Source organism: Heterodontus francisci, chromosome 15 (assembly GCF_036365525.1).
Source record: "Heterodontus francisci isolate sHetFra1 chromosome 15, sHetFra1.hap1, whole genome shotgun sequence".
Taxonomy (NCBI): Eukaryota; Metazoa; Chordata; class Chondrichthyes; order Heterodontiformes; family Heterodontidae; genus Heterodontus; species Heterodontus francisci.
The window spans coordinates 98278766-98298233 of NC_090385.1; the positions used below are offsets into that span (position 1 = coordinate 98278766).

The 19468-nt window shown below is 57.1% G+C and overlaps 1 protein-coding gene across 1 annotated transcript in view; it reads right to left on the reverse strand.

Annotated features, from left to right (window-relative positions):
* Window positions 1-13245: 13245 nt before the first annotated feature.
* LOC137377451 (magnesium transporter NIPA2-like) overlaps window positions 13246-19468 on the reverse strand; it is a 10556-nt gene continuing 4333 nt past the window's right edge. Inside the window, exons 4-6 of the mRNA XM_068047030.1 lie at window positions 17558-17642; window positions 16515-16675; window positions 13246-15939 (exon numbers count right to left, since the gene is read on the reverse strand). Coding sequence (XP_067903131.1) covers window positions 15320-15939; window positions 16515-16675; window positions 17558-17642 — 866 coding nt within the window. The 3' untranslated portion in view covers window positions 13246-15319. The remainder of the gene's footprint in view (window positions 15940-16514; window positions 16676-17557; window positions 17643-19468) is intronic.

Sequence of the window (19468 nt, forward strand, 5' to 3'; positions counted from 1 at the left end):
CAACCTCCCGGCTGCCAATTCCAGCTCGGCGGCCCAGGGTGGCACCACTACACCTCGTCCCACTCCTCCTACACCTCCTAACGACACCGCTCAGTTGGTTCCAGAGGCTGTAGTTTTCACGGCCTCCGGCGGGCAGGGTAGTGCCCGTCCGAGTGGAAGTAAGGAGTGGGGGTAAAATAAACACAGAGAGGCGCGTCCCCTGGACACCATGGCACAACCCAAGCCTGAGCTCAACCCAAGGCCTGATCCCGGGGAACCCACTTGCCCCAGGGCTGGGCTCAGGCCCAGGGTAACTAAAAAAAAAAAGGGTGTGGAGGCGGAGGCCTCTGAGCCTCCACGCCCAAGTGGGAAAAAGAGAAGGCACCCCTCCATGGAGGGAACATAGGGCCCATCTGTTGCAGGGGAACTGTCTCCTGGTTTGGGTCCCCAGGTTCCCTCTGCCACCACCATCAAGGCTACAGAGTAAAGCTCCCCCTCTCCTCCCAACCTGGGCTCTAAGCCAATCCGCTCCTGTCCCTCAGAACCGTGAGCTGGTCCTCGAGGCGAGGACTGCCAGGACGTATCGAGATGAGGTGGACATCCTGAGGGAAAAGGCCACCCGTGTGGACAGGCTGCAGAGTGAGGTCAAGGCCTACAAGGAGAGGCTGAACAGTATCGAGTTCTACACAGGAAAGGTCGAGGTGGGTCCCAGGGTGGGAGGGGGAGGAGTTAGGGGGAAAAGTGTGGGGCACGAGGCGGCATTAACCCCACGGGGGCTGGGTCGAATCCCTCCAGTAGGAGTAGACACACAGGCCTGGGGTTCCTTCATTGGTCCCTCTGGGATCGAGTCCCAACACAGAGACTCGAGCCCATAATCCAGGCCGACACTCCTGGTGCCAGTACTGAGGGAGTGCTGCACTGTCGGAGGTGCAAAAGAAGGTGCTTGAGCAGATTCTAGTGAATCTGAGTCAATTCTAATACTAACTGGGGGGAGGAGGGGGGGGCGGGGAAGAGAAGAAAAGGGGTTAGATACACAGTAAAGCTTCCTCTTCACTGTCCCCCATCAAACACTCCCAGAACAGGTACAGCACGGGGTTGGCTGCTGGCTAATTGGAGTATTGACTGCTGATTGCAGCAACGAGCCTCAGCTGAGAGTGCTGGTGGCAGTTGGAGGTTGCAGAGGTGGAGAGAGGAGCTGCACTGTGCAAGGGAGAGCAGCTACCAACAAGCAGAGGAAAACTCCAACAACAGTCTCCATTAAAGAGAAGAAAGGGACATTTTGTGGAAACAAGGCTTTGTCTGGAGGTGGGTGCTGAACACCAGTAATTTACTTTGGACTGTTGGGGGAGGAACAAGTGGCTGGAACAACAAGGGGTGGGGCTGCCAATTCAACAGGAGTCTGTGCTGCTGCACAAGCACACAGGGAAGCTCCCTCCCCACCCCAATTGCCAAACCTGGGTCAGCTGAAGCTGCCCAGCTAAACAGACGGAAGGGGATAGATAGTGCCTGGGCAGCTTCAGCTGACCCAGGTGAAGACGACTCCCCCAACCAGAAGACCGGAAGACCAACTTCAAAGACTGTTTGTTTTAAGTGTACTGTGAGCACCACCTCCAGAAAGCAAGTCATCCCTTCCAGCCTGCCTTTGCCTCTCCTCTCTTACCTCAGCCTCTCCACTAACCTGTTGTTTGTTTGTTTGTCTTTTCAAATTTTTCTGTGAATCTGTTATTTAGTGTGCAAGTCCACAATTTGGGGTGGGTTTAGCTCTTGGACCCATGGCAAGCCCTTCATCACCGGTGGCGGGGCCCTCTACTACCTACGCAGCTGCAGCTTCTGTGGCTGCCCACGTGGCCCCGTCACCCTTTAAATTATTGACATGCAGCCATGGGGTGAAGAGCTATCCCCACCCCAACATGTCTATTGAGGCCTGCGTTAAGGCAATGGCCGTGGTTGTCGGCCCCTCGGCCATTGTTGCGGCCTCAAAAATGTATGGGAAGGCTGTGTTCTTTTTGAAGACCGAGCGGGCGGTGTCCCTGGCCCTGAGTAAAGGGCTCACTGTGGGGGGGACCTTCCTGCCAGTGGACCCTCTGGGGGCCACTGCGCATCGGATAATGTTGTCCAACGTCCCACCCTTCATTCCCAGTGAGCTCCTCCTCCCCCACCTACACCATCTGGGGGAGGTGAGGTCGGGGATCACCCCAGTCCGGCTTGGTCTTCGGGAGCACAGCCTCCAACATGTCTACTCCTTCCGCCGCCAGTTATTTATGCAGCTGGCACGGGAGGAGGACACGGAGGGCCAATTTAATGTGGAGTTCCAGGGGACGGCCTACCGCGTCTTTTGGACCTCGGACGGGGCGCGGTGCCACGTCTGCAAGGGGGTGGGGCATGTTCGGAAGAACTGCCCCAACCTCCCGGCCGCCAGCTCCACCTCGGCGGCCCAGAGTGGTTCCACAGCACCTCCTCCCACTCCCCCTGCACATCCAACAGACACCGCTCAGTCGGTTCCGGAGGCTGTGGTTTTCACAGCCTCTGGCGGGGAGGGGAGCGTCCGTCCGAGCGGAAGGAAGACGCGGGGAAAAAAGAAACATCGTGAGGCGCGTCCCCTGGACACTTTGACTCAACCCGAGCCTGAGCTCAGCCCAAAGCCCATTCCCATGGAATCCACCTGTCCCAGGGCTGGGCTCAGGCCCAGGGTGACTAAAAAAGGAAAAAAGGGTGCGGAGGCGGAGGCCTCTGATGACATGGAGGTCTCTGAGTCTCCGCGCCCAAGTGCGAAAAAGAGGAGAAGGCACCCCTCCACAGAAATAACACAGGGCCCTGAGGTGCAGGGCCCATCTGTTGGAGGGGAGCTGCCTCCTGTTTCTGGTCCTCAGGTGCCCCCTACCGCCACCACCAAGGCTGCAAAGTCCGGGCAGGTGCACTCTATTCCTCAGGATGGAGGGGAGGGGATGGCCCCGGTACGTGAGGCCCCTCCTGAAGGAGTAAGTGGGGCCCTGCTTGTGGTGGGGGAGCCTGGGGAAACCGCCCATTCCGCCACTGCTACTGGGTCGGGTGTTCTGAATGAAGGGGAGGGCGAGGCCCCAGAGGGTCGGGCCTCCCAGCCGGAGTCCACCACCAACCAGGAGACACCCGACCCAGTTATAACTGAGAATGCTGCCCCATCTGCTGGGCCTGTGGGTGCTGGCGGAGCGGGAGATGGCCTCCTCTCGCCGCCTCCAGTCTCGGCTCCGGCTGGTTTCCCGGAGTCCGGAACTTCTGTCTCCCCTGGACCAGTCATTGGCCTGGGGATGGAGGTGGAGGGGGGTCCTGAACCGCTGGTGCCTACAGGCTCCAGTTTCACAATAGAACCCAGAGAGGACTCCTCCGCCATCGATCCTGGGGGTGGGATCGTGACGGAGGCGGGACCAGCTGGCGCGGCCGGGACGTCCGCCCCACAGTGTGTGGTGGATGTGTCGGCCGCTGGCGGTGACGACCCGGAGGAGGATGGGGATTCGGTGCGGGGCACGGAGGATGATCTTGATTCCATCGCCAGTGAGGTGGTGGAGTCCCTCGTGCCTCCCACCGAATCCCCTCTCATCCCCACGGCGGAACTCCGGGATTTCCTCGCGGCTTGCAGAGGTTGCCGCAATAAAGTTCAGCTGGCCCTCGACCGTTGGTCGAATCTGGCGCTGATCATCCAGTCCGTCCGTGCCGCCCTTAAGATAGCGGGCAAGCGCGCAGACGTGAAACTGGTTGAGAGGCGCCGTTTTAATGTGTTCCTCAATGGGTTGCTGGGGGAGTGGAGGGCCAGGTGCACTTCCACTCCCTCCTCACAGTGAGCTGTTGGTGACGGGTTTTACGTACCTTTGACATGAAGATAACCATAGCCAGCCTCAACATCAACGGCAGCAGAGGGGCTCACCGCAGATTTCACAATCTCTCAGTCCTTAGGGAAGGGAGATACGCGGTGAGCTTTCTGCAGGAAACCCACACCGTTCCGGGAGACGAAGCCACCTGGCTCCTGGAGTGGCAGGGTGGGGTCTACATGAGTCACCTCACCCCTATTTCTAGTGGGGTGGCTATCTTGTTGGCCCCGACTTTTCAGCCGGAGATCTTGGGGGTCAAGGAGCTAGTGCCGGGCCGCTTGCTCCACCTCGCCGTTCGCCTGGGTAGCGTGCCGCTCCACTTTGTGAACGTGTACGCGCCCAGGCCCGGCGCTTTGCAAGCGCGCTTCTTTGAAGAAGTGTCCGCTCTCTTGAGCTCCATCGACAGCGGCGAGTGCATCATCCTCGGGGGGGATTTTAACTGCACCCTCGAGGTGGGGGATCGCTCCGGTCCCCAGCGCGGCCAAGCGTCGGTGGAGAAGTTGAGGGGACTGATCAGCTCCCTTAACTTGGTGGACGTCTGGCGGAATCTCCATCCCGACTCCAGCGCCTTCACGTGGAGGTCTGGAGGAGGGGGGTCGCGAATCGACCGCCTCTACATTTCGCAGGCGTACGTCTCCCGCGTTTCGGCGGCCTCCATGCGGCTGGTGCCGTGCTCGGACCACCGCCTGGTGTGGGCGGAGTTCACTCCGCTCCGCACGCGGGCGGGGTCCGCGTACTGGCACTTTAACAACCGGCTGCTGGAGGACGTGCGATTTCGGGACTCGTTCTGTCGATTCTGGGCCGACTGGAGAAGGAAGCAGGGGGGCTTCCCCTCCTTGAGGCTATGGTGGGATGTGGGCAAGACTCACATCCGCGTCTTCTGTCAGGAGTACGCGAAGGGGTCGACCAAGAGGCGGGAAGCCGAGGTCGGGCGCCTTGAGAGGGAGGTGCTCGACTTGGAATCCCGCCTCGGTCATGCCGTCGCGGACCCGGCCCTGTGGCAGGCGTACAAAGAGAAGGGCGCGCTGAGGAACCTGCAGCTCATAGGGTCCCGAGGCGCGTACGTGAGGTCGCGGATCCAGATCCTGGAAGATTTGGACCGCGCCTCACCCTTCTTCTACTCGCTGGAAAAATGGCGGGGGGTCCGTAAGCAGCTTGTCGAGCTGCTGGCCGACGACGGATCCTCCATCACGGATCCGGAGGGAATGGGCCTCCTGGTCCGGACGTATTACAGTGCGTTGTTCTCTCCGGATCCGTCCAGCGAGGATGCGCGCAGAGTTTTGTGGGAGGACCTGCCGCAGGTCAGCCCGGAGGGCGCCGAAGGATTGGAGGCTCCGCTCACGTTGGCGGAGCTGACTGGCGCCCTCCACCAGCTCTCGAGGGGCAAATCCCCAGGGCTGGATGGGTTGACCGTGGAGTTCCTCAGGGCGTTCTGGGACGTCCTGGGGGACGATTACGCGCGGGTCCTGGGGGAAAGCCTGGCGACCGGGGAGATGCCCCTCTCGTGGCGCAGGGCGGTCATCGTCCTGCTGCCGAAGAGGGGCGATCTCCGCCTGCTTAAAAACTGGCGTCCGGTCTCCCTCCTCAGCACGGATTATAAGATCTTTGCCCGGGCTATGTCTACCCGCCTGGGCTCCGTGCTGGCCCACATGATCCACCCCGACCAGTCCTACACGGTCCCGGGCCGGTCCATCCAGGACAACATCCACCTGGTCCGGGACCTGATCCATCTTTCCCAGAGGACTGGTCAGTCGGTCGCCTTTCTCTCCCTCGATCAGGAGAAGGCGTTCGACAGGGTGGATCACGATTACCTTTTCGGGACTCTGCGCGCTTTCGGACTCGGGCCGCATTTCGTGGCCCGGGTCCGACTTTTATACGCCGCCGCAGAGTGTCTAGTCAAAGTTAACGGGTCCTTGACGGCGCCCCTTCGATTTGGGAGAGGAGTGCGTCAGGGGTGCCCCATGTCCGGCCAATTGTATACCATCTGCGTGGAGCCCTTCCTGTGCCTGCTTCGCAGGAGGTTGACGGGATTGGCTCTGCGCGAGCCGGCCATGCGGGTCGTCCTCTCGGCTTACGCCGACGACGTGCTCCTCGCAATCACAGATCCCGTTGACTCGCGGAGGATGCGCGACTGCCAGCAGACCTTTTCTGCCGCGTCCTCCGCGAGGATCAATTGGGAGAAATGTTCCGGACTCCTGGTTGGTCAGTGGCGGGTGGATTCCCTGCCGGAGGAGATGACACCTTTTGCGTGGAGCACCACGCACCTCCTCTATCTGGGAGTCCACCTTAGCCCCGCTGAGGAAGCCTGGCCGGCAAACTGGCAGGAGTTGGAGGCGAAAGTCACCGCTCGGCTGGGGCGCTGGACAGGACTGCTCCGAGTGCTTTCCTACAGGGGCCGAGCGTTGGTCATAAACCAACTGGTGGCCTCCATGCTGTGGTACCGGTTGGTCACTTTGGCCCCGCCCCCTGTATTTGCCACCAAGATCCAGAAGAAACTCGTCGATTTCTTCTGGGGCAAGAGGAAACACTGGGTCTCTGCCGCGGTCATGAGTCTCCCGATCGAGGAGGGCGGTCAGTCGCTGGTGTGCGTCCGCACCCAGGCTGCGACTCTCCGCCTTCGGACCCTGCAGAGATACCTGTACGTCGAGCGTCCTCCCAGATGGTGTGCGCTGGCGACGTATTTTTTCCGCCAGTGTCACTGCCTTCAAGACGACACGCAGCTCCCGGTGGAGTCCGTTAGCTGCGCCTCTCTGAGGGAGTTGCCTGTCTTTTACCGGGATCTTTTCCGAGTCTGGAACATGGTCGCCTCCAGTCAGGGCGCTCCCCCGCCGGCGGAGGAGAGCGCCTCGGCTGTCCGGGCGGCCGACTCCGGGGACGGTCCGGCGGGCGGAGGAGTAGCTGAAACCCCCGGGACGCCCCTCACTGTGGGTGGCGAGGGGGCTCGGGAGTGCGGAGCGATCCCGGCCGAGCTGACCCCCGCTGGGCCGGAACTGCTCATCGGACCCAGGCCCCGAAACCCTCCTCGGGAGCCGGTCCCGCACAACCCGAGCTGCCTCTCGGGAATGCCCTCCGTGCCATTCCAATCGGCGCGGAGGGGTTTCCTGTACGGGCTGCTCCTGCACACTTTCCACTTCCTCGCCCTCGTCAGCCGGCCGGACACGCCCTGGCGGTCCGCGTTGCCATCTGGCGGCGAGGGGAAACCCCGATGGAGGTCTCTCTACGCGGGAGTCTTCCCCCTTTACATCGGGGACCTGGGGTGGAGGGTGCTGCACAGAGCAGTCCCGTGCAATAGGCTTTTAAGTAGGTTCACGGACTCCCAGGCCACCTGTACTTTCTGCGGCCTGGACGAGTCCGTGTTCCACATTTATACGGAGTGTGCGAGGTTGCAGCCCCTATTTGAGTATCTGAAGGGGCTGCTCCTCAAATTCTGGCTGCACTTCAGTCCCACGCTCCTGATCTTTGGGCACCCGGTGCGGAGGGGCTTGGGCCGGGAGGAGGATCTCCTCGTCGGTCTGCTCCTGGGCCTGGCCAAGGTGGCAATTCACAGGTCCAGGTTGCGGGCCGTCGGGGGTTCCGTCCTCCCTGATTGCCTGCCCCTCTTCCGCGGTTACGTTCGCGCCCGGGTGTCCCTGGAAAAGGAGCATGCGGTGTCCGCCGGTACGCTTGAGGCCTTCCGCGACCGGTGGGCACCGCAGGGACTGGAGTGCATCGTCGACGCCGAGAATGGCATTTTAATTTGAGTTTTTTGTTTATTTATCTGTTTTAATAAAGTTATTTTAAAACTGTAAATATGTACATAAAGGGGGCCTGAGGGATAAAGGCCCCCTCGATGTGAAAAATATAAAAGGGGCCTGGGGTATAAAGGTCACCTTGTTTAAAAAAAAAAAAAACGAGGTTAGATACAAAAATTAAAAAAAAAAAAAAAACGGGGTTAGATACAGAGTAAAGCTCCCTCTACAAAAAGAAAAAAAAAAAAAAAAAATGGGGTTAGATACAGAGTAAAGCTCCCTCTACACTGTCCCCATCATAAAAAAAAAAAATGGGGTTGGCTGTTCTCTGATTGGGAAACCTGAGTGTTGCGTGTCTCAACGAGGTGCAGCTGAGAGTGCTGGTGGCAGTTGGAGGTTGCAGAGGTGGAGAGAGGAGCTACACTGAGCAAGGGAGAGCTTCTACAAACAAGCAGAGGAAAACTCCAACAACAATCACCTTTAAAAGAGAAGAAAGTGACATTCTTTTTTTGTTGGAAACAAGGCTTTGTCTGGAGGTGGGTGCTGAACACCAGTAATTTACTTTGGACTGTTGGGGGAGGAACAAGTGGCTGGAACAACAAGGGGTGGGGCTGCCAATTCAACAGGAATCTGTGCTGCTGCAAAAGCACACAGGAAAGCTCCCTCCCCACCCCAATTGCCAAGCCTGGGTCAGCTGAAGCTGCCCAGCTAAACAGACGGAAGGGGATAGATAGTGCCTGGGCAGCTTCAGCTGACCCAGGTGAAGACGACTCCCCCAACCAGAAGACCGGAAGACCAACTTCAAAGACTGTTTTAAGTGTACTGTGAGCACCACCTCCAGAAAGCAAGTCATCCCTTCCAGCCTGCCTTTGCCTCTCCTCTATTACCTCAGCCTCTCCACTAATCTGTTGTTTGTTTGTTTGTCTTTACTACACATTCAATATTTTCAGTTAAATCGCTGATATTTGGTGTGCAAGTCCACAATTTGGGGTGGGTTTAGCTCTTGGACCCATGGCAAGCCCTTCATCACCGGTGGCGGGGCCCTCTACTACCTACGCAGCTGCAGCTTCTGTGGCTGCCCACGTGGCCCCGTCACCCTTTAAATTATTGACATGCAGCCATGGGGTGAAGAGCTATCCCCACCCCAACATGTCTATTGAGGCCTGCGTTAAGGCAATGGCCGTGGTTGTCGGCCCCTCGGCCATTGTTGCGGCCTCAAAGATGTATGGGAAGGCTGTGTTCTTTTTGAAGACCGAGCGGGCGGTGTCCCTGGCCCTGAGTAAAGGGCTCACTGTGGGGGGGACCTTCCTGCCAGTGGACCCTCTGGGGGCCACTGCGCATCGGATAATGTTGTCCAACGTCCCACCCTTCATTCCCAGTGAGCTCCTCCTCCCCCACCTGCACCATCTGGGGGAGGTGAGGTCGGGGATCACCCCAGTCCGGCTTGGTCTTCGGGAGCACAGCCTCCAACATGTCTACTCCTTCCGCCGCCAGTTATTTATGCAGCTGGCGCGGGAGGAGGACACGGAGGGCCAATTTAATGTGGAGTTCCAGGGGACGGCCTACCGCGTCTTTTGGACCTCGGACGGGGCGCGGTGCCACGTCTGCAAGGGGGTGGGGCATGTTCGGAAGAACTGCCCCAACCTCCCGGCCGCCAGCTCCACCTCGGCAGCCCAGAGTGGTTCCACAGCACCTCCTCCCACTCCCCCCGCACATCCAACAGACACCGCTCAGTCGGTTCCGGAGGCTGTGGTTTTCACAGCCTCTGGCGGGGAGGGGAGCATCCGTCCGAGCGGAAGGAAGACGCGGGGAAAAAAGAAACATCGTGAGGCGCGTCCCCTGGACACTTTGACTCAACCCGAGCCTGAGCTCAGCCCAAAGCCCATTCCCATGGAATCCACCTGTCCCAGGGCTGGGCTCAGGCCCAGGGTGACTAAAAAAGGAAAAAAGGGTGCGGAGGCGGAGGCCTCTGATGACATGGAGGTCTCTGAGTCTCCGCGCCCAAGTGCAAAAAAGAGGAGAAGGCACAGAAATAACACAGGGCCCTGAGGTGCAGGGCCCATCTGTTGGAGGGGAGCTGCCTCCTGTTTCTGGTCCTCAGGTGCCCCCTACCGCCACCACCAAGGCTGCAAAGTCCGGGCAGGTGCTCCCTATTCCTCAGGATGGAGGGGAGGGGATGGCCCCGGTACGTGAGGCCCCTCCTGAAGGAGTAAGTGGGGCCCTGCTTGTGGTGGGGGAGCCTGGGGAAACCGCCCATTCCGCCACTGCTACTGGGTCGGGTGTCCTGAATGAAGGGGAGGGCGAGGCCCCAGAGGGTCGGGCCTCCCAGCCGGAGTCCACCACCAACCAGGAGACACCCGACCCAGTTATAACTGAGAATGCTGCCCCATCTGCTGGGCCTGTGGGTGCTGGCGGAGCGGGAGATGGCCTCCTCTCGCCGCCTCCAGTCTCGGCTCCGGCTGGTTTCCCGGAGTCCGGAACTTCTGTCTCCCCTGGACCAGTCATTGGCCTGGGGATGGAGGTGGAGGGGGGTCCTGAACCGCTGGTGCCTACAGGCTCCAGTTTCACAATAGAACCCAGAGAGGACTCCTCCGCCCTCGATCCTGGGGGTGGGATCGTGACGGAGGCGGGACCAGCTGGCGCGGCCGGGACGTCCGCCCCACAGTGTGTGGTGGATGTGTCGGCCGCTGGCGGTGACGACCCGGAGGAGGATGGGGATTCGGTGCGGGGCACGGAGGATGATCTTGATTCCATCGCCAGTGAGGTGGTGGAGTCCCTCGTGCCTCCCACCGAATCTCCTCTCATCCCCACGGCGGAACTCCGGGATTTCCTCGCGGCTTGCAGAGGTTGCCGCAATAAAGGTCAGCTGGCCCTCGACCGTTGGTCGAATCTGGCGCTGATCATCCAGTCCGTCCGTGCCGCCCTTAAGATAGCGGGCAAGCGCGCGGACGTGAAACTGGTTGAGAGGCGCCGTTTTAATGTGTTCCTCAATGGGTTGCTGGGGGAGTGGAGGGCCAGGTGCACTTCCACTCCCTCCTCACAGTGAGCTGTTGGTGACGGGTTTTACGTACCTTTGACATGAAGATAACCATAGCCAGCCTCAACATCAACGGCAGCAGAGGGGCTCACCGCAGATTTCACAATCTCTCAGTCCTTAGGGAAGGGAGATACGCGGTGAGCTTTCTGCAGGAAACCCACACCGTTCCGGGAGACGAAGCCACCTGGCTCCTGGAGTGGCAGGGTGGGGTCTACATGAGTCACCTCACCCCTATTTCTAGTGGGGTGGCTATCTTGTTGGCCCCGACTTTTCAGCCGGAGATCTTGGGGGTCAAGGAGCTAGTGCCGGGCCGCTTGCTCCACCTCGCCGTTCGCCTGGGTAGCGTGCCGCTCCACTTTGTGAACGTGTACGCGCCCAGGCCCGGCGCTTTGCAAGCGCGCTTCTTTGAAGAAGTGTCCGCTCTCTTGAGCTCCATCGATAGCGGCGAGTGCATCATCCTCGGGGGGGATTTTAACTGCACCCTCGAGGTGGGGGATCGCTCCGGTCCCCAGCGCGGCCAAGCGTCGGTGGAGAAGTTGAGGGGACTGATCAGCTCCCTTAACTTGGTGGACGTCTGGCGGAATCTCCATCCCGACTCCAGCGCCTTCACGTGGAGGTCTGGAGGAGGGGGGTCGCGAATCGACCGCCTCTACATTTCGCAGGCGTACGTCTCCCGTGTCTCGGCGGCCTCCATGCGGCTGGTGCCGTGCTCGGACCACCGCCTGGTGTGGGCAGAGTTCACTCCGCTCCGCACGCGGGCGGGGTTCGCGTACTGGCACTTTAACAACCGGCTGCTGGAGGACGTGCGATTTCGGGACTCGTTCTGTCGATTCTGGGCCGACTGGAGAAGGAAGCAGGGGGGCTTCCCCTCCTTGAGGCTATGGTGGGATGTGGGCAAGACTCACATCCGCGTCTTCTGTCAGGAGTACGCGAAGGGGTCGACCAAGAGGCGGGAAGCCGAGATCGGGCGCCTTGAGAGGGAGGTGCTCGACTTGGAGTCCCGCCTCGGTCATGCCGTCGTGGACCCGGCCCTGTGGCAGGCGTACAAAGAGAAGAAGGGCGCGCTGAGGGACCTGCAGCTCATAGGGTCCCGAGGCGCGTACGTGAGGTCGCGGATCCAGATCCTGGAAGATTTGGACCGCGCCGCTCCCTTCTTCTACTCGCTGGAAAAATGGCGGGGGGTCCGTAAGCAGCTCGTTGAGCTGCTGGCCGATGACGGATCCTCCATCACGGATCCGGAGGGAATGGGCCTCTTGGTCCGGACTTATTACAGTGCGTTGTTCTCTCCGGATCCGTCCAGCGAGGATGCGCGCAGAGTTTTGTGGGAGGATCTGCTGCAGGTCAGCCCGGAGGGCGCCGAAGGATTGGAGGCTCCGCTCACTTTGGCGGAGCTGACTGGTGCCATCCACCAGCTCTCGAGGGGCAAATCCCCAGGGCTGGATGGGTTGACCGTGGAGTTCCTCAGGGCGTTCTGGGACGTCCTGGGGGACGATTACACGCGGGTCCTGGGGGAAAGCCTGGCGACCGGGGAGATGCCCCTCTCGTGGCGCAGGGCGGTCATCGTCCTGCTGCCTAAGAGGGGCGATCTCCGCCTGCTTAAAAACTGGCGTCCGGTCTCCCTCCTCAGCACGGATTATAAGATCTTTGCCCGGGCTATGTCTACCCGCCTGGGCTCCGTGATGGCCCACATGATCCACCCCGACCAGTCCTACACGGTCCCGGGCCGGTCCATCCAGGACAACATCCACCTGGTCCGGGACCTGATCCATCTTTCCCAGAGGGCTGGTCAGTCGGTCGCCTTTCTCTCCCTCGATCAGGAGAAGGCGTTCGACAGGGTGGATCACGATTACCTTTTCGGGACTCTGCGCCATTTCGGACTCGGGCCGCATTTTGTGGCCCGGGTCCGACTTTTATACGCCGCCGCAGAGTGTCTAGTCAAAGTTAACGGGTCCTTGACGGCGCCCCTTCGATTTGGGAGAGGAGTGCGTCAGGGGTGTCCCATGTCCGGCCAATTGTATACCATCTGCGTGGAGTCCTTCCTGTGCCTGCTTCGCAGGAGGTTGGCGGGATTGGCTCTGCGCGAGCCGGCCATGCGGGTCATCCTCTCGGCTTACGCCGACGACGTGCTCCTCGCAATCACAGATCCCGTTGACTTGCGGAGGATGCGCGACTGCCAGCAGACCTTTTCTGCCGCGTCCTCCGCGAGGATCAATTGGGAGAAATGTTCCGGACTCCTGGTTGGTCAGTGGCGGGTGGACTCCCTGCCGGAGGAGATGACACCTTTTGCGTGGAGCACCACGCACCTCCTCTATCTGGGAGTCCACCTTAGCCCCGCTGAGGAAGCCTGGCCGGCAAACTGGCAGGAGTTGGAGGCGAAAGTCACCGCTCGGCTGGGGCGCTGGACAGGACTGCTCTGAGTGCTTTCCTACAGGGGCCGAGCGTTGGTCATAAACCAACTGGTGGCCTCCATGTTGTGGTACCGGTTGGTCACTTTGGCCCCGCCCCCTGTATTTGCCACCAAGATCCAGAAAAAACTCGTCGATTTCTTCTGGGGCAAGAGGAAACACTGGGTCTCTGCCGCGGTCCTGAGTCTCCCGATCGAGGAGGGCGGTCAGTCGCTGGTGTGCATCCGCACCCAGGCTGTGACTCTCTGCCTTTGGACCCTGAAGAGATACCTGTACGACGAGCTTCCTCCCAGATGGTGTGCGCTGGTGACGTATTTTTTCCGCCGGGGCACGGCCTTCAAGACGACATGCAGCTCCCGGTGGCGAGTATTAGCCACCTGTCTTTTTCTGGGATCCATTCAGAGTCTGGAACAAGGTCGCCTCCAGTCAGGGTGCTTCCCCACCGGTGGAGGAGAGCGCCTTTTCTGTCCGGTCGGCCGGCTCTGGGGACGGACTGATGGGTGGTGAAGCCGAAGCTGCCGGGACACCCCGATCTGCGGGTGACGAGGGGACTTGGGAGCGTGGAGTGTTCCCGGCCCGGCTGACCTCCACTCGGCCAGAACTGCTCGTTGGACCCAGCTCAGAAACCCTCCTCGGGAGCTGGTCCCACACAACCAGAGTTGCCTCTCAGAAATGCCCTCCATGCGATTCCACACCGCGCGGAGGGGTTTCCTGTACGGGCTGCTCCTGCATTCTCCACTTCCTCGCCCTCATCTGCCGCCTGGACCTCCTGGGACAGTCTGTGTTGTCATCTGGCGGTGAGGGGAAGCCCTTGTGGAGGTCTCTCTATGCGGGAGTCCTTCCCCTTTACAATGAGGACCTGGGGTGGAGGGTGCTGCATGGGGCAGTCCTGTGCAATAAACTTTTAAGTAGGTTTACAGACTCCCAGGCCACCTGTAATTTCTGCAGCCTGGACGAATCAGTGTTTGCTGTAGAAATGGAGTGTGCAAGGTGGAAGCTACTCTATTTAAATGGGGCTGCTCCTCAGGTTTTGGTTGCATTTCAGCCCCATGCTCGTGATTTTTGGGCACCCGGTGCGGAGGCGGTTGGGCCGGGCAGAGGATCTCGTCCGTCTTCCCGGATTGCCTGTCACTCTTCCGAAGTTACGTTCACGCCCAGGTTTCCTGGGGAGGAGCAAGATGCGGCGTCTGCCAGTTCGCTTGAGGCCATCCGCGACTGGTGGGCGCTGCAGGGGCTGGAATGCATCATAGATGCACAGATTGCGTTTGAATTTGAGTTTTTGTTTATTTATCTGCTTTCAAAGTTATTTTTAAAAATTTATATAAAGGGGGCCTGAAAAATAAAGGCCCCCCTTGACAAAAATACTTAAAAGGGGCCTTTTAAAGGCCATCTTCAAAACAAAAAGATACAGCTCCCTTTAACCTGTGCACTAATAGTATGTCCTGCAGGAGAGCACATGATCCTATTTACTTTCAGGGTGAAATCTTTGCACTAAGTGCTCAGTTTCATGTTGCATGCTGCCAATGGTAGGTTGTTTGGGGTGGAGAATCTTTCAGCAGAGTGTTACCAGGTGAGTACTGACAGCTGCTGATCTGTGACTGCTGGCATTTGAGATAAGAACAATTTGAACAGTAAATGTACTCGCACCAAAACCTTAGTGACAGCAGTGCTGTTTCTCAAAGCTCACTAACCCTCTTGGTAGTCACACATTCTCCAAACCTTTCTATAATTAGTCAATTCAGTCCATATATCGTCCAAGTCCTCAGCTGCTGAAAGATACAGATTTTCATATTTGTGCTTTGCTGACTTACTAACATGATTTGTTTCAATACACAATAAAAATCCACTTCCCGTCCTGTTAAATTTGTGTCTGACAGTATTGCAGAGGTTGGGTGGGACTCCCAGCTGTGTGCTAACCCCTTGCTGCAAGTTGGTACTTGCAATCTCATACACCATGTTTTGAATGAGTCCTGCTGTCAGATGCCACTGCTCCACCCTTTTAAATATTCAAAAAGGGCCACATTTACTTCTCTTCGGTCACAACAGGACACTGTGGTGCAGTGGCAGCTTTATGTGGAGTGGGCCAGAGTCTATTCAATTTAAACAGCATCGGCTCAAACTGATGAGGGATTGCACCTCAAGACAAAAAGGAGGAAGAGAATTCCCAGCACGTGCTGGCTGAAAGGACAGCAGACCCGGGCTTAACCTGGGAGCAACGACCAATGGAGCAGAGTTGAACCAGATTTATGTGGAGGAATATGAAGTGCTTCGAACTCACTGCATAGCTCAACATCTCCACAGCAGCCCCCATTTCCTTCAAGTGAGGCCTCAGATGAAACAATGCACGGTCCCATCTTCACCTGGGCAGCTGAGGATTTCTGTTCCCTGGTCTGGCAGAGCTCGATATGGCTGGCTCCTCGCCACCCCGCTCCACTCACTGCCAGACTCGTCCGTCCTGAGAAACAGGGGCAGGGTGCCCGGGGTGAAGCTGATGTTCTTGAAGGCATGGAGCAGAAAAATCCCAACGACGATGATGACAAACCCGCTTATGGTGCCCATGATATTGTCAATGGTCATGTGATACCACTCCTTGAATAGGATAGCCGAACAGGTCATGACGGCGGTGGTGAAGATGACGTAGTAAATGGGTGTGACAATGGAGGTGTTGAAGATGTCCAGGGCTTTATTCAGGTAGTTGATCTGTGTGCTCACACAAACTATCAGACACCCCAGCAGGATCCAGGTCACCGGCTGTGCCAGCACAGGGCGGCCCACAAACAGCTCCTTGATGGCAATCCCCAGGCCCTTGACGCATGAGACGGAGAGGGAGCCGATGACGGAGCAGATAAGGATGTAGACCAAGACATTCTTCTGCCCATACCGTGGAGCTGCCAGCAGGATCAGGATTAGGCAGCTGGTGACAACACACACTGCAAACACGATAAAACCTGCAAGTCAACAAAAAGGCTGGGTTTAGATGGCACTGATGCCCTCCTGAAATAGTGCAGCACACTGTGTGTACAGGACATAGGAATACACCAAACTGGCAGTCAGCTTCCTGTCGTACAAACAAATCCAGCTTCCGCTAATTTTGAATCTCCCTGGGTTTTGATAGTTTCTCCCGAGCTACTAGGTTTCCACTGGCAGGAGGTTCGGTAACCGGGGACACAGATTGGCAGAGGAACCAGGGGGAGGTGAGGAGAAACTTATTTACTCAGTGAGTTAAGACGATCTGGAATGTGATGTCTGAAAGGGTGGCGGAAGCACATTCAATAGTAACTTTCAAAAGGGAATTGGATAAAATTTACAGGGATATCAGGAGAGCGCGCAGTGGGACTAACCAAGGAGGCAGCACAGAAACTGAGCCAAATGGTCTCCTTCTGTGCAGAATGAATCTATGATTCTGTATAATTATGAAAACTTACTACAGTGAGGATCTGCTCTCTGTTTAGACAGCTATTGATCCTCAACAAGTTCAAAGTAGCAGCCCTCTTGTCAGTTTTTACTCTGATATTTGCCATACCTGGATCTTTGAGCTTTTCCTGCATTTCAGCCAAGGTGCCAACTTCCTCCTCCTGTGGAGCATGGATTACCATCACCGTTGATCCCAGCACGCTCAGGATGCAGCCCATCTTTCCATGAAGGTTCAGGCGTTCGTTTAAAAAATAGGACGATAAAATAGCACTGGAGAGAGTGGGGAATAGAGATATCCGATTAGCAGGCACAAAGACCCAGAGGGAGACAGACAACACAGGAATTTACAAACACTACATCATTCCTCCCAAACTCCAAATACCCCACTCGACACACTCTCTCCTCCCTGTATATTGTGTGGAAACCCATACACCCACTTTCTCTCAAGCTTCACATCTCCCACAATCTTCCCATCCTCCTAAAATCAACAAAGTTTTAAACTTGGTCCTAACACCACCCATGTTTTACCAGCTTTTGCTACGTCCTGTCCCTGGATGTTGGCCTTTCACAGATTTCATTGATCATTTAAAATGCAAATTAGAAAAGGAAATAGAACTATGAAAACTGCTGAAAATAGGGACATGTTGTCGAAGCTTTTCATCTTGCACTCATCAGGACAACATGCAATAACCAATGTAAGGGAAACAATAACTTATACTGCATGAGAAGAGCGTGTTGATTGGTTGGCAAGTGAACTCTGATTGATGGAGGTGCTGCCATGAGAATGCACCAGTTTAGTGACTGACTGTTAACTGCCAAGCTTTGTTTGAAATTTAAACCAGGCAGCTTGACTAATTGGTTCATTCCTCAGGGAAATGCCTTGACCAGTGAATGGCTGTCACTTATTTTTTTCAGCTGAAACAGGCGCAATGTGTGTACATGTTCTTTATGTCTGCAAAGAACTGGGCCCTATGTGGAAGGAAGAGAGGTTTCATCGGGCATCTTACCGCAATTATTTAGTCGTTTTGGAGATTTCAGTCTGCTTCATTTTTATTAGAAAGAGGAGATTGCTCCAAGGTAAGTTGCTCTGTTGTTGTAAGTTGCTCTGAAAACATTTCCATTGTCTGGGGCACTGCATGTGTTCCAGTCCACTGCACTGCACTAAAATCCTTTCCATTGTCTGGGGCTGTGTGCAGGCTGCATGTGCACACTGCATGTGCTCCAATCCAGCGAACAGCTGCAGAGTGGAAAGGCATCATTCACGCAGAAACTGGACTGGCTGCGGCGACAGACTCTCCGCTGACAGCAAGGACTGGCCGATGAAATGGAGCCAATTAATTTGCCCAACAATTGCCCAGAGGCACCTTCGGATGGAGGTGGCCACGAGCTGGACATCAGTCACATGCCACAATCCATGGATCCTGAACGTTTCACCCCCTGGCCTAAAGAGCTGATGGACCATACGTACGCCTGCATGTTCACAGCTCCACTTCCCCCAACTGCGGGACCCTCTCCTTGCTGTTCAGTCACACTGGCAAAGCCAATCACCGTACCGATGGACACTGAGATTCAGCCACCTGTTCCTGCACCCATCAGAGCAGTGCACGTGGACACACAGCCACCTGTTTCTCCATCCGCCCTTGAAACAACCATGCAGAGCCTTGCGAGACTCCGCAATTGCCAGCTGCTGCCTGTCAAGTAGAGAGGGCGTCCAAAGGGGTCAAGCGCTTGGGGAACATTCAGCAAGAAGAGACTGAGCACTAAAAGAAACAAGCATGCCGTATCCAGTGGTAGCACGAATATGAATGCTCTTGCTGTGTACACAACTGGTGAGGTGGGAGTGCAGCCACACCATTCTCCATCCTCAGTGTTGCTTTAAGGCAAAGGTAGATAAGAGCGAAAGAAATGGAAGGCAATGCTGACAGTAGTAGGCAGGATTAAATGGGAGCGGAGGGGAAGGTGCAGGAGTAGCATAACCAATAGCAGGGAACAGCTAGGCTAAATGGCTTGCTTTATGTTCATAGTCCAAAAAAATGTGCTTCTTTTTGCAGCACCCTCACATCATTCATGGGGAGGTAGAGGGGGTAAAGGGGGGAGAGGGGGAGGTGGGGGGGAGGGGGGTGTGGGCGTAGTGGGAGGGAGTTAAATTCAGAACTGCCTGAAGAGGGGGATGCAAAAAGCAGGGACCAGACAGCTGAAATGCTTGCAGTACAGTTGAGAAGTAGGGGAGAGCGCAGCTGGATGGGGGATCTTCAGCTGGAGGGAGTGGCTGGATGGGGATCTGCAGTTGGAGGGAACAGCTGGATGGGGGGGGGGGGGGCCGGAAACGAGAGGCCGTAGAGAGCCGCGGGGAGCGAGCAGCCGAAGACCTTGGTGTCGCCGGGTGTGGGGACCGGCTGGTACGTCTTTTGCTGTTGCAAGTTTATGGCGCATGCGCAGAAAACGCACTTCTCCTCCCTCTCTCCGGCTGCTCTGCTCCCCACCTCGCCACTCTCTCCGGCTGCTCCGCTCCCCCTCCCCCCCCCCCCCCACCCCCGGCCCGCTTGCCCCCTCCCCGGCCCACTCCGCTACCCCCGTCCCTAGCCTGCTCCCTCCCTCTGGCCATTGTGTGCTGCCATGTGTTTAGGTTAGGTTGCCTCTGTGTGATTATTTGAGCAGCACCATCTTTAGTCCTGGCAGCTGCCTGAAGTCGCAGTCTGTGACGTTTTAGTGGCACATGCTGCATTTGCACATGTGCCATTGCAGCGCCACCTAGTGGTAGCATTGTCAGCAAATGCAGCCTTTTTTAAAATTAAAAACACTGAGGGGAGGGGGGGGGGGGGGGGGAGAGTGAGAGAAAAAAAAGAGAGAAGGGAGAGATAGTGAAGATCATCACTCCTGACAGATGGACATCTATCTGGAATACTTCACATCACAAGCGTGTGGGCAAACATCGACTCCTTGTGCATCGCAGGTATCTCACTACATCAGTGTCCAACATAGTGAAGAGGAAGTAAGTCAATAAATTAATCATCTCATTTAAAGCTTCTTCACAAAAATGCACCTTTGTTGTTGTTTTGATTA